We start from the raw sequence: 13,624 nt of genomic DNA, 5'->3' as shown, positions 1-13,624 counted from the left end.
CCTAACTATACATATAAAACAATGGGGTCTAAGTTAGCTGTTACCACTCAAGAAAGATCTTGGAGTCATTGTGGGTAGTTCTCTGAAAACGTCCACTCAATGTGCATTGACAGAACGTTGCGAATCATTAAGAAAGGGATAGATAATAAGATAGAAAATATCATGTTGCCTCTATATAAATTAATGGTATGCTCACATCTTGAATATTGTGTGCAGATGTGGCCACCCCATCTCAAAAAAAGATATATTGGAACTGGAAAAGATTCAAAAAAGGGCAACAAAAATTATTAGGGGTGTGGAACAGTTGCCATATGAGGAGAGATTAATAAAACTGGGACTTTTCAGCTTAGAAAAGAGACAACTAAGGGGGGATATGATAGAGGTCTATAAAATCATGACTGGTGTGGAGAAAGTAAATAAGGAAGTGATATTTGTGCCTTCTCATAACACAAGAACTAGGGGTCACCAAATGAAATAACAGGCAGCAGGTTTAAAACAAACAAAAGGAAGTATTTCTTCACACAACGCTCAGTCAACCTGTGGAACTCTTTGCCAGGGGATGTTGTGAAGACCAAGACTATAACAGGGTTCAAAAAAGAGCTAGCTAAATTCACGGAGGATAGGTCCATCAATGGCTATTAGCCAGGAGGGGCAGGGATGGTGTCCCTAGCCTCTGTTTGCCAGAAGTTGAGAATGGGCGACGGGATGGATCACTTGATAATTCCCTGTTCTGTTCATTCCCTCTGGGGCACCTGGCATTGGACACTGTTGGCAGACAGGATACTGGGCTCGATGGACCTTTGGTCTCACCCAGTATGGCCATTCTTATGCTCACCCATAGTATGGAAATCATGCATTTAAATAACCTCCTTCTGGGTGCATTTATAATCAAAACGGTACCAGTACATGAACAGTGGGGATGTTTCACATTTAACAGAACCGGCTGCAAGTCCACTGCCTGGATAAAACCAGTTAGTAGTTTTCAGTCTTACTGGAGTGACAGTATTACAGCAACCTACCCAAAATAAAATTAGGGTCATGGCCACAAAGCCGGATCCCAAACGCACCGCCATGGGGCAGTTCTCTATGGTAGGAAAACATTTCCTATTGTGCTGAATCTTGTCCACTAACAGCTTTGGCTGGAGGGCAGAGGACTTGAACTACTGGGCACCCAAATACTCTGTTCCTACACCAGGTCTGCAATCTCCACTCTCAGCTTTCTCCTGACAATTCCCCTGACGCAAGCCTGGAGCAATCAATACCCCTCAAACAAGGAAAAAATTCTCTACTGAATCAGTCTTAATCTTCTTTGCAGTTTGGAGGCAGCTAAGATCAAATGTCCAGTGATCGATACATTTAAAATAAAGTAGCTTCATACCTCTTCCCTCCTACTGTAACCTTTTGTAACCTTTACGTTGAAATGTTCCCAACATTACCTTGTTCAATAAAACCCAACTTTAGTTTTTTAGGTTTGAGCCTGTAGGTCAGTTACAGACAGTTGATTTAGTAGAGGCCTGCGAGGCGACATTTGGAATGATACAATCAAATGTTATTAAAAAGAAACAATGATTCGTTAGGCAAACGGCTTATACAAATGCTACTATTATCCTGACACTCAAAGGTGAAATGTGTATCAATGGATGACCAGCCACAGCCAGCTCATCCCAGACCCTGGGATGTTAATTGACGTGCTCCCACAATTCAGCAAAACCACTCTTTTCAGATGCCATTATAATACGAATTAGCGTTAAACTGTCCTTTACCATTCTGAGAGTTCCACCACCTTCCTGTTGGCTCTTTTCTTTACCCATGATTTAAATTAATATCTGCCCCAGTGTCCTTCCCATGCTCTCAATATAGACTGCATTGTAATAAAACAGTCACAATTCGCAAACACACTAATGAAAAATCTTGCTCAAACCGGTTATAACCAAAACCATAACAAACCAAAACACAACCCCAGGTCACGTGCTTGCCAACTCTGACTTGCCCAGAACACTCGGTCTCCAACTTATCTCTAACTTTTCTCACACTAGCAACTTCAATTTCCCATATTCCTCTACACTTCAGCTCAAAACCTAACTTCTACGGATTTTAATTTAAGCATCTTCTAGGGCAGAGGTTCTCAAACTGTGGTCCATGGATCACCAGTGGTCCGCGGGGTCCGCGGATAGTTCCCTCTAAGCTATGCACCTGGGCGGTCGCACATGAGAGAATGAAGGGCCTCCCACCCAATTAGTGGAGCTGCGCAGGCGTGACTCCATTAGTTAAGCACCTGGACCCTGGAGAAGATGGACATGTAAGGTGAGGTGGTGGCCTTGGGGGGGAATAGGGGGTAGGTGAGAGGGGGCAGTTGACTGAGAACAGGGCGTGGGAGGAATTTGGGACGTGCAGGGCTGCGATGGCCAGAGAAAGAGGTGACTTTCCCCAGCTCCAGGGCTGCGGCTGCCGGGGAGAGACCCCCCCCTCCTTCCCAGCCCCAGCTCTGTGGCTGCTGTGGTGGGGGAGAGACCCCCCCTCCTTCCCAGCCCCAGCTCGGGGGCTGCCGCGATGGGGGAGAGGCACATCCATCGCATTGGAAAGGTAAGACTACTGACATTAAAATATGAGTTGTGGGCTTCTATTTGTAGAACAAAAAAACGTTAATTAGTATTTTTTTTATACAGCGCTTTTGTTCAAAGCACTTTACAATAGTTAGCTAATGGTACAAACGACATTTGGAAAGATCGTTAAGTTGTCCGTCGAGACCCTCAGCAATTTTCAAGTGGCCCATGAAAAAAGAAGTTTGAGGACCACTGCTCTAGGCACTACACAATAAACCACATTTTTAGGTTCCTTTGATCTTAAGGGCCTCAGAGGTACCTGATACATACAGGTACCTCTGAGGCCCTTAAGATCAAAGGAACCTAAAAACCAGCAAATACACATTTGCAAATACAGAAAACAAACAAAAGACTAATCCGCCTTTTTAATTAATACTCACTATATTGAATAGAAGAGATTATTTTAGGAAGCTTGGAGAGCCTGGATGTACGTCTGGCCCCTCTTAGATCCAAGAGAGAACCGAAGAATTCTTGTATGTAGAAGAATGTTGCATCCGAAGAAGTGAGCTGTAGCTCACGAAAGCTCATGCTAAAATAAATTTGTTAGTCTCTAAGGTGCCACAAGTACTCCTGTTCTTTTTGCTGATACATACAGACATGACAGAGACCCAATACTGGCGAACTTTAGAGCCGGGAGATTATAAAGTCGGACTGGAATGCGAGTGATTTCAGGGCTGCGAGGCACACAGATGACATGCTCCAATGTGCCGCTCCATTTCTCTTATATTTTTGCCTAGTGTTGGCAGCACACTTCACTATAACCACCGATGAGTCCACCAGCGTGATTCCAGTCCTGTAAGTTACATTACCCTCTGCTCTGAGAGACTTCAGGCATTTCAGGCTTTCTGAAGACGCACTGGAGGGAGATGTAGAGACGTTCAGTGGAAATTAGTCATAGCGTGGCTGGAAAAGGGAAATCCTTCCTGAGAAAAATGTCATGTTTTTGCAAATTTGTCTATCCCGAATAGGGCTGAAAAGTCAAAAAAGCAAAATGGTTCACAGGAAGGGATTCCCAGAAAATCTCCATTTTGGAAAGACCCAACATGGAATTTTTCAGCTTTCCCTCTGCCTGTCTGGAATGTCACTTTTTCCCTGGACAGAAAATGAAATTGACAGAGCCTGGGGAGGCGGGATGGACATTTTTCAGCAAAATTTAAAATTTTCCCATGCAAAATTGAATTTTTCCAAAAAGGATATTTTCCAACAGAAAATTGCTGACCCTCTCAACTATGAAGCAACATAGGATTGGCCCACAAGAATCAGAGCTAAGGACTTTTATAGCATCTGCACTCAGTGCAAAGGAAAACATATAGGTACATGCCACCATCGATATGTGCATTTCCACAGAAGGAGACCTGGCACACACACTCCCCAGTGGGTTATCTACACTCGGAACCGCTCTCTGCTTCTAGCTATCCACATCGTGTGTGTGTGTAACCCAAAAACATATGCCCAGTTGCCTCCTTCGACATCACAATGGGTTCATCCAAGTCCTAGGCTGCCGTGTTCTGAGTTAGCAGGAGAGATTTTTACATTACCTCGTGCGACAAATAAAAGGCAGCAATTCCCAGCGGCCAAAAGCAGCACAGCATGGAGAATACACTGAGGCCGAGATGATCCCTTGGGGGCATCATGAGGAAATTGTCTTCACTCTCTGTGTCACTCGAGTAGTCGCTCTGGAATAGCAAGTGGAAGAAAGAAGAAAGAAAAGACTCCGTTTAATGATTCAATTACTCCTCCCCTGCTAAAGGCGCCGTCTGTGAGCACCTAGGAGTAGAACCTCCCCGGTAACCTGAGGCGTATTGTTATAGCACAGACAGGATAATCACCTTTCCAAAATGCAAAACAAGGGTCATACAGGACCCCCCCCACCACGGCCCCACCTCCTGCTCCTCATCTTCCCCTGTGGCCCCACCCCCTGGCCAGGCCGGAAGCTGGAGCTGAGACATGGGCAGAGCTGCCCAAGGAGCCTGGGCCATTGTGGGGAGCCCTGGACCCTCTACTAGAGCTAGGAGGCCCCAGAGCAGCCCTCGGCCTGTGCCCCTGTCCCGTGCTGACCAGGGCAGGGGGAGGGTCATAGAATCATAGAATGTCAGGGTTGGAAGGGACCTCAAGAGATCATCTAGTCCTACCCCCTGCTCAAAGCAGGACCAATTCCTAAGTGGCCCCCTCAAGGACTGAACTCACAACCCTGGGTTTAGCAGGCCAATGCTCAAACCACTGAGCTATCCCCCCCCCTCCAGTAGGGTCCAGGGCTCCCAATTAGGGATAACAGAACTTATTGCTGTTCCCTTGAATAACACTGAATCCCTGTCAAAGCCCCAAGACATTCCCCTTCCTCCAGGCTAGTCGCTTCACCCAAGACCTCCCTCTTCCGGCGTCAGCGGCGCAACATGAGAGTAATGGACACGTAGGGAATGCAGCTGCTGTTTCAGCTCTGGTGTTGGAGGCAGCCATGTGCTCTGGCCATGGACTGGACAGTGGATTTTTTTTGCCATCCCAAACTCTCCCTACTTCACCAGCCCAACACCCGGCTGAATCTCTTACTCTATGAATAACACTGACTCCGTGGAGGGAGTCACCCCTTAGTACATGTTGGGTGAAATCAAAGTCAAGGGAAGTTTCCTCATGGGCTTAATGAGGCCAGGGTTTCCCCCAGTCTGTTTTTATTACCCAGGACACAGGTTTTATTCCTGCTAATGACTCCACAGTTTTATCAGCGCTTTTTTTGTTTCACCATGAACATAGACAAGGGGCAGGGGTTCTGTCCTCAGATGCATGTCCAGTTCCTGCTACTATGAATGGAAGGTGCATGCACGCATCTTCATGGAGAGAATGTATTGTAAAAAATGAACTCATTATCCAGTCCAGCTGTACTAACAGACACCATTCCTCTTATGAAGCGTTGCTGTATCCCCACGGGTTCTGACACTGACTGGCAAGCCTCCACTGGTGCTCATTCACACTGGTACCAAACACTCCGAATCATGGGGGACTTATTGAAGACTTGGGGGATTGCGGTAGGGAGCTGAAGAAGAGGAAAGCCCCTGATCTTCACTGAGGTCCTTCCAGCACCAGGAGTGAGAGAAGGCAGAACATGCTGGAGACAAATTGTTGACTGTGCAACGGGCATGAAGCGGAAGGTTTTGGTTTTGTGGAACATGGGGCCACATTCCAGGGGATGCAGGCCCACCTCCAGCTCCCAGGTACGAGGGCTAATCTTCTGGGCTGGAGCCTAGCTGGAGCAGCCATGAAGGCATTAAACTAATACAAGGTGGGAGGAGGGGCAAATATGGTACAAACTCCGGGGACGTACTGAACCTAGGCTGGCAAAGGATGTGAAGAGAAGAAATGTTTAATTGCTTCTATACCAATGCTAGGAACCTGGTAAAAATACAGAGGTAAGTGGTTAAAAGTCTATGGCCTGCGTTAGACTCGAACTAGATGATGTCCATTCTGAGCTTTAAATCTCGGGGTACGTGAATATAGGATGTGAACACAGTGTTAGGGTAAGGGCAGAGGCTGTTCCACCCTTCTCAGGGTGTGTGGACAGTGCCATTAAAAAATCCACAGCTGGCCCACAGCCGCCGACTTGGTTTACTTGGGGCATAGCCGTTCAGGTTCGGGGTGGAGCGTGGGCTCAAGGAACCTGCAAGGTGGGCTGCAACTGGAATGTCTACACTGCAATTAAACAGCCCCTTAGCCCAAGCCCAAGTCAGCTGTCACTGGCCAACCGTGGGAGTCTGATTGCAGTGTAGACACGCCCTTCCCTCCCCCGTGGATGGGGTACATGAACTACGATTATACTCAGACTCTAGCACTGCCAATGTGCAATCGTACACTCGGTGCCACCGGCAGCACATCAGAATCTAGCCTCTGTGCTCCCGTGCTCAGGCCCACTAGCATCGAAACTCTGCCCCCTGGGTGGCCACTCATTCTCCAGTCTGTCCTCACCACTGCGGCCCACACTCAGTAATGACCTGTTCCTTAAGGCCACTGCATTGTACCCTGGGAATTCCAGTGCTCCTTCCAGTGGGGGAGTGCAGAGCACCTTGAAAATTCTCCATCTTGGGTTTTTCCCCCCCTAATGGAAAATGCCCTTTTGGCCAAAATGAATTTTTTTTTCACTTTGGTTGAATTTGTTTAGTCTTTGGACAAAAATAACTTGAAATAAGAATTTTGTTTCAATGTGTGTGTGGGGCGGGGGGAAATCAGCTGGGGAGGGGATTGCAAAAGTGGTGAGACGGTGAAGGCCAGTGAGGGGGGAATACAGAGTTTCACATCCCTGGAGCTGGTGTGTTTTGGGAATGCTGAGGAAGCCACAGAAAACTGGTACAAAAAGCAAAGGGGACAAAGGTGCCTGAACAAAATGCCCGACAAAAACCCAAGGATTTAAAAACTCTCCTAAAAGCCAAAGCAAATTGGAAATCACAGCGGACCCTGGACAACCCGTGCACGGGACAAGAACTCCTGTCCACCCCTCCCTCTCTTCTTCTTACGTTACACCCAGGCTTGGCCAGCCTCGTGTCATGCGTGTGTGAGTATGAAAGTGTGTGAGGCTGGAGTACTAGTGCTTTCTTGCTTCCTTTGAGTGACGTGGGAGCAGTCCCAACACTCACTGCTGTTATTTTATTACGTTTATTAATAAAGCTTTAAAACTTAGACACTTGGTGCACTCTGTCATCTGGAACAGGATTTTTCAGATGGCAATATATGAATCGACGTCAGAACAGGATGGAGACTGCCACACCTGGCCAAATGATGCCCTCTTCTCCGAGAGCAGTAATTGCAAGCGTGGAGATGTCATCTAAATATCCATATTCTTTAGAGAATGGCAGGGAACTAATCCTGTGAGCTTTCAACAATCTCTCCAACTCATGAGAGCAGTACATGCAGTAAAGGGGGCGTGTTTATGTCCCTAAAGATGGGTGGAGAATCACAGTGATGAAGTGCCCTTTATTTTTTAAAGCACACTTCAATCAGAACCTAAATGGAAGCTCAGTGAAGTTGGTTTTTAATATATTCTGCTTTTGAAAAACTTGCCCCAGAAATCCTTGCTTTGAAGCGCCTCTATTCTGTACGCGCTGGAGTGCTGCCCCGGAAACACAGCTCGCTTGCGGGCAATGGGAGAGCCCTGCTAGGTGACTCTCACTTACAATTCTACGATTCTGTATCTTGACCCCAGGGGTAGTAAGTGTGACTCAGAAGAAGGCTGGTAAAGAGACAACTGAAAATTAGCCCCAAGCCTCACGCGTGGCTAACAAATGTTAATATCCCTATGGCTTGACATAGCTCAGTGTCTACAGACTCCAGTGGCTTCTATTAACATATTTCCTTTCAGGGGAAAAAAAATTGAATGCAAATAAAACATAACTAGTGCAGCCTGTTAATTAATCGCCTACATAGTAGAATCATGGAACGTGGGGAGGGGGTCTGACCTGAGCTTCTCAATCTGTCTGTTCTGCCTGTAACAGCTGATTCCCTTTCCCACACTACAGCCCCTCCCCCGCCAACTACGATCCACGGGAACGATGAACATTTCCCCAAGGCCAGTGCATATGGGGGACACACGTCATCTGCCGGGCCTAGCGTTGCATTATAGAGTTTGCTCCTGCAGGAGAGAAGGATGGCTGCAGATCTCAAAGTGCTGAGAACTAAGGCTGGGAGGTTTCAAAGGGCCCTGAATGGCCATTGACAGTCCCATGGGGGTTGGGCCCCTTTGAACATCCCAGCAAAATTTGCTGTTTTGATTTTGCTTTGCTCACAACACACTTCACACTGTTCTATGCAAGTGGGGTGGCGGGGAGGGAAAACGGGGAAGGACGTCACTGAACCTGGGTCAAGGCCACAAAAGTTGTATGATCGGGTCAGTACCACAGTGTCCAGGAATTGCTGTTACCCCAGGTGCTTTTGTTAATGTTAATAGGTCATTTGTTTTAAATGGAAAGACAAATCCAACCTCAAAGCTCTACTGCACGTGGGAGCTGGCACCTTGCAAACATGCATTTCAAACATCAAAGCTAGTTTCTGGATGGAGAATTCCCAGACTTGCCTCTGAAATCAAAGAAAGAAGGAAGAAGAAAAAATACCAGCTTGTTTTCCACTAGCCAAGAAAATAAAAAAGATGAAATGGACTGAATGTAAATCCATTTCTCAGCTCAGACACTGACTGACAAGAATCAGCTGTTCCAGCTAAGTTCTAGAAGCCTGAAAACGGTATGGTTTCTAGTGAAAACCCAGGAGAGAGGTCACTGTTCTGGGACTTGGGGTTCTACTATAGGGTCAGATTCTAGAGACCTGTACACACGTGCATAGCTTGGCTGCAGCATGACGAGGCTGGGGAGTAAAGTGTGTTTGCAAGCGTGGGCCCATAGGTTTGCATTTGCATTAATATTCCAGAAAGGAAGATTATCCAGTGGTTACGGTGCTGGTCTGGTGCTCAAGTCCCTGCTCTGTCCCAGACTGTGAGACAGAGAGACCTTGGGCCAGTCACTTAGCCTCTCTGTGCCTTAGTTCCCCATCTGTACAATGGGGCTAAAAGCACTTCCCTATGTCACGGGGCATTCTGAGGATAAATATATTCAAGATTGCGAGGTGCACGAATACTATAGCAATGGGGAGCACACAAATACCTGTCATAGATTCTTCAACTCACATAAATGCCATAGAAACTGCAAAGGTCTGTTAAGTACCAGATCCCCATCTCAGGCACGTTTATGTTGCATTATTGTTTCCTATGTCTAAAATCCCATTTGTGTGCAAGCCCTATAGGGTTTCTTCCAAAACAAGGGATTCTGTGCATCTGAGATGAGAATCGGACCATTCAGCTTTCTGCACACTCTGAAGAGTCCTTGCTGGAATATTGAGCCATCTCAGCACCAAGTTCATCACTGTGTTAGGGCGGAAGGCAATTCACTTCCCAACACTGGATGAAGAGGCTCCCCCCGCAGAACCGAGCGGTTTGTATTGCACGGTAGCTGCACTCAAAGGAACACACATTGCTTTAGCACTCGCCAGCCTGTCCACGGAGAAACCTCCTTCACTGGTATTTGTTCTGGGCACATGTTGTACAGCCTGAGCTCTCAGCCAGGAATTTTAGAATCAATATCCAAGTCTGACTTCAGTCATAAGAGGCCTTAGAATCCCGTTAACCATTTCATCCTCCATGTAGCTGCCACAAAGTAAGTTGAGTTTGTTAACACAGAGACCGGGCTGAAATCCTGGCTTCACTGAAATCAATTACAAAACTCCCCTTGACGTGACCTTGGGCAAGGCATTGAGCCTCCCCAGGTCTCAGTCCCCACCTGGAAAATGGGGAGCAGAGCACTGCTCTACCTCGCAGAAGTGCTGGGAGGCTGGAAATCCAGGCACGAGTCCCGGGCACTCAGACACGATGGAGAAAAGGGCCACATAAGCACTGAGACAGATGTAGCGATTTTCACGAGACTTGAGCGGAGAGCTCAGGTGCAATAGATCCACCTCTAGGCTCCGTGGCCTTGTGCTTTGACACGTCGGGTGAAGGGACACGGTTCGGGTTTTACTCACTTGAACATTCTATCTTTTTTTCATTTTACAGAGACTATTTCAGACATTGCTGGATTTTTTTTAAACACGAGAACTCAAATCCATTCTCTTATGCTCTATGTATAAATAATTCACTCTCTCACTCCTGTATTTCATCAATAACTTGGGTTTCATTAATAAGCTAGTCACTGAGACGTTGGCATAGCAGAGTGAGTGTGGTATGACGAATGAGACTCCTGGAGAAGAGACAGCAGCCCAGCCACAGAAGAATACCTCAGTAAGGAACCTGTGCAGTATTTTAATAAAGCCTTATTTGATGGGTTGTCTAGCCATTAGCCCCGACATAAAGAACTGCCTACCAGGTGCGAAGGTTACTGACCTCGAGATATCTGGATAGAGTTACGCACAGTTCAGAGGAGGCACCGGTGATCGTGGTACATGTTGGTACCAGAGACATAGGAGAGAGGAGCCGGAGGCCAAATTTAGGCTGTCAGGTAAGAGATTAAAGTCCAGGACCTCCACAGTAGCACTCTGAAATACTTCCAGTTCCATGCACAGGGCCAGGCAGAACTGCTGGGTCTCAGTGCGTGGATGAGACGATGGTGTAGGGAGGAGGGTTTTAGGCTTAGTAGGAATTGGGGGACCTTTTGGGAAATGAGGAGCCTATACAGGAAGGATGGGCTCCCAAACCAAAATGGAACCAGAGAGCTGGCACAGAGGAGTTTATAAACTGAGGGCCGAGGGAAAGCCGACAGGTGCAGAAGAGCACATGGTTCAGACAGACACACTCCTTAGGGGAGGATTTATTAAAGGGGATAATCTGTGTCCTAGCAAAGAGGAAGTTGACAAAGTACAGGCAGGAACTCAAGAGAAACAGTCAAATGAAAGAGAGTCCCATTCAATGACATCACAGGAAGGCAGACAACTAAATATTGACAAACGTTATAAGTGCTTATTACAAATGCTAGAAGTCTAAATAGAGAGACAAGGTAGGTCGGGTCATATCTTTTAATGGACCAACTTCTGTTGGTGAAGCAATATTAAAAAGGAACAGTCACATGCAAAGAAACCATTTCAAAACAGCATAATAGAGGCTCAAACTAAATGTACCCTAATTAAAAACCACAAACAGTAATAGGACCAAAGAAATGCCGCCATGGCTACACAACAGAGTAACAGAAGCTGTTAAGGCAAAAACGCATCCCTTAAAAATTACCTCCCCCACCTTGTCTCTCTAATATCCTGAGACCGACATGGCTACAATAGCACTGCAAACAGAAGTCTAAATACTAAGCTGGGTGAACTTGAGTGCCAGGTATTCACTAAGGATATTGATATAATAGGTATTAAAGAAACATGACCATGACTGTGACATGCTCAGGGAGATTAGAGAGGAAACAAAAACAGAAGACTCAGTAATAATGAGGGATTTCAAGTAGACCCATTATGACTGGCTGGGTGTCATCTCAGGACAGGATGCAGAGATAAAATTTCTAGACACGATTAATAACTGCTTCTCGGAGGAATTAGTCCTGGAACCCACAAGGGGGAAGGCAATTTTGATTTAGTCCTAAATGGAGCACAGAATTTAATCCAAGTGGGGAATATAGCTGAATCACTTTGTAACAGCAACCATAATGTAATTTAATTTAACATCCGCGCAGGAGGGGCGGAAATACCAAAGAAACCCACTGCAGTAGCATTTAACTTCAAAAAGGGAACTACACAAAAATGAGGAAGCCAGTTAAATGGAAATTAAAAGGAACAGTCACAAAGGTGAAATGCCTACAAACTGCATGGAAACTATTTTTAAAAAGCATAATAGAATCTCAAACTAAAATGTATGCCCCCAATAAAAAACAACAACAATACATTAAAAAAGTGTAAGAGGACCTTAAAAAACCAAAAACCACCACCACGGCTAAACAATAGAGAAAAAGAGGATATTAAGAGACAAAAAGACACCCTTTTAAAAATGCATGTCGGATCCTACTGAGGAAAATAGAAAGGAGCAGAAACTCTGGCCAGTCAAGTGTAAATGTATTATTAGACAGGCCAAGAAAGACTTTGAAGATCAGTAACTGGTTAAAAGATAGGAAACGAAGGGTAGGAATTAATGGTCAGTTCTCAGAGTGGAGAAAAGTAAATAGCGGGGTCCCACAGGGCTCTGTGCTGGGACCGACCTATTAAACATATTCACAGATGATCTGGAAAAAGGAGTAAACAGTGAGGTGGCAGTGAGGTTTGCAGACAATACAAAACTACTCAAGATCATAGGTGCCCATGAAAAAAAAATTAGTGTGCGCTTAGCACCCACTGGCAGCCAAGCACCCCCCACCCCCAGCGCCCTGCTGATCAACTCCCCCCCTCCCAGTGCCTCCCACTCACCACAATCAGCTGTTCTGCACCTCGCAGGAGGTGCTGGTGGTAGGGTTGCCAACCCTCCAGGATTGTCCTGGAGTCACCAGGAATTAAAGATTAACCTTTAATTAAAGATTATGTTATGTGATGAAACCTCCAGGAATACATCCAATCAAAATTGGCAACCCTAGCTGCAGGGGGCGGGGGGGAGCATGGACAGGGTGCGCTCAGGGGAGGGGGTGGACAGAGGCAGGGGAGGGGCAGGAAGAGGTGGTGTGGGCCTTAGAGGATGGGGTGGAGTGGGGGCAGGCCTGGGGCGGAGGTGGGAGGTGCCAAGCACCTGCCGGGTCGAGAGGAAGTCGATGCCTAGGCTCAAGACAGTTACGTTCAAAGCAGACTGCAAAGAGTTACAAAGGAATCTCACTCAACCGGGTAACTAGACAACAAAACAGCAGATGAAATTCAATGTTACATAAGAACGGCCACACTGGGTCAGAGCAATGGTCCATCCAGGCGAGGGTCCTGTCTGCCGACAGTGGCCAATGCCAGGTGCCCCAGAGGGAATGAACAGAACAGGGTAATTATCGAGTGATCCATCCCGTCGCCCATTCCCAGCTGCTGGCAAACAGAGGCCAGGGACACCATCCCTGCCCCTCCTAGCTAAGAGCCATTGATGGACCTGTCCTCCAGGAACTTATCTAGTTCTTTTTTGAACCCTGTTATAATTTTGGCCTTCAAAACATCCTGTGGCAAAGAGTTAAACAGGTTAGCTGCGCATTGTGTGAAGAAATACTTCCTTTGTTTCTTTTAAACCTGCTGCCTATTAAACTTCCTATTAAATATTGTTGATTCAATATTTAGCTAAATCAGTTTAACAACCAATGTAAATTCAAACCGGTGTAACTTTCCCATGTAGACAAGGTCACACGTTGGCCCGCCTAGAAAGGGTCTGCTGCTGGGGGCTAGCCCCAGAAAGAAGCCACAACGCAGATGTGTGGGGAAGACAACACCTCCCTTGCAAATCTGTGTCTTGAATGGGCACTGGGCCATGCAACTCACATCTAACTGTCTCTTGGCACAGCAGCTGATTCTCCCAGATACGCAGCGATGTGCTGCGCATACGGGATGGCAGGATC

At 46.6% G+C, this 13,624-nt stretch overlaps 1 protein-coding gene across 5 annotated transcripts in view; it reads right to left on the bottom strand.

Moving 5' to 3' along the window:
• SYNDIG1 (synapse differentiation inducing 1) overlaps window positions 1-13,624 on the bottom strand; it is a 149,266-nt gene that overhangs the window by 64,203 nt on the left and 71,439 nt on the right. For all 5 annotated transcript variants that reach the window (XM_045009249.1, XM_045009254.1, XM_045009253.1 and 2 more), the window contains exon 3: window positions 4,142-4,279. In XM_045009249.1, coding sequence (XP_044865184.1) covers window positions 4,142-4,279 — 138 coding nt within the window. The remainder of the gene's footprint in view (window positions 1-4,141; window positions 4,280-13,624) is intronic.

Source organism: Mauremys mutica, chromosome 3 (genome assembly GCF_020497125.1).
Source record: "Mauremys mutica isolate MM-2020 ecotype Southern chromosome 3, ASM2049712v1, whole genome shotgun sequence".
NCBI classification, from domain to species: Eukaryota; Metazoa; Chordata; order Testudines; family Geoemydidae; genus Mauremys; species Mauremys mutica.
The sequence above is the reverse complement of the archived record's forward strand: the minus strand, read 5'-3'. Positions and strand labels throughout refer to the sequence as shown.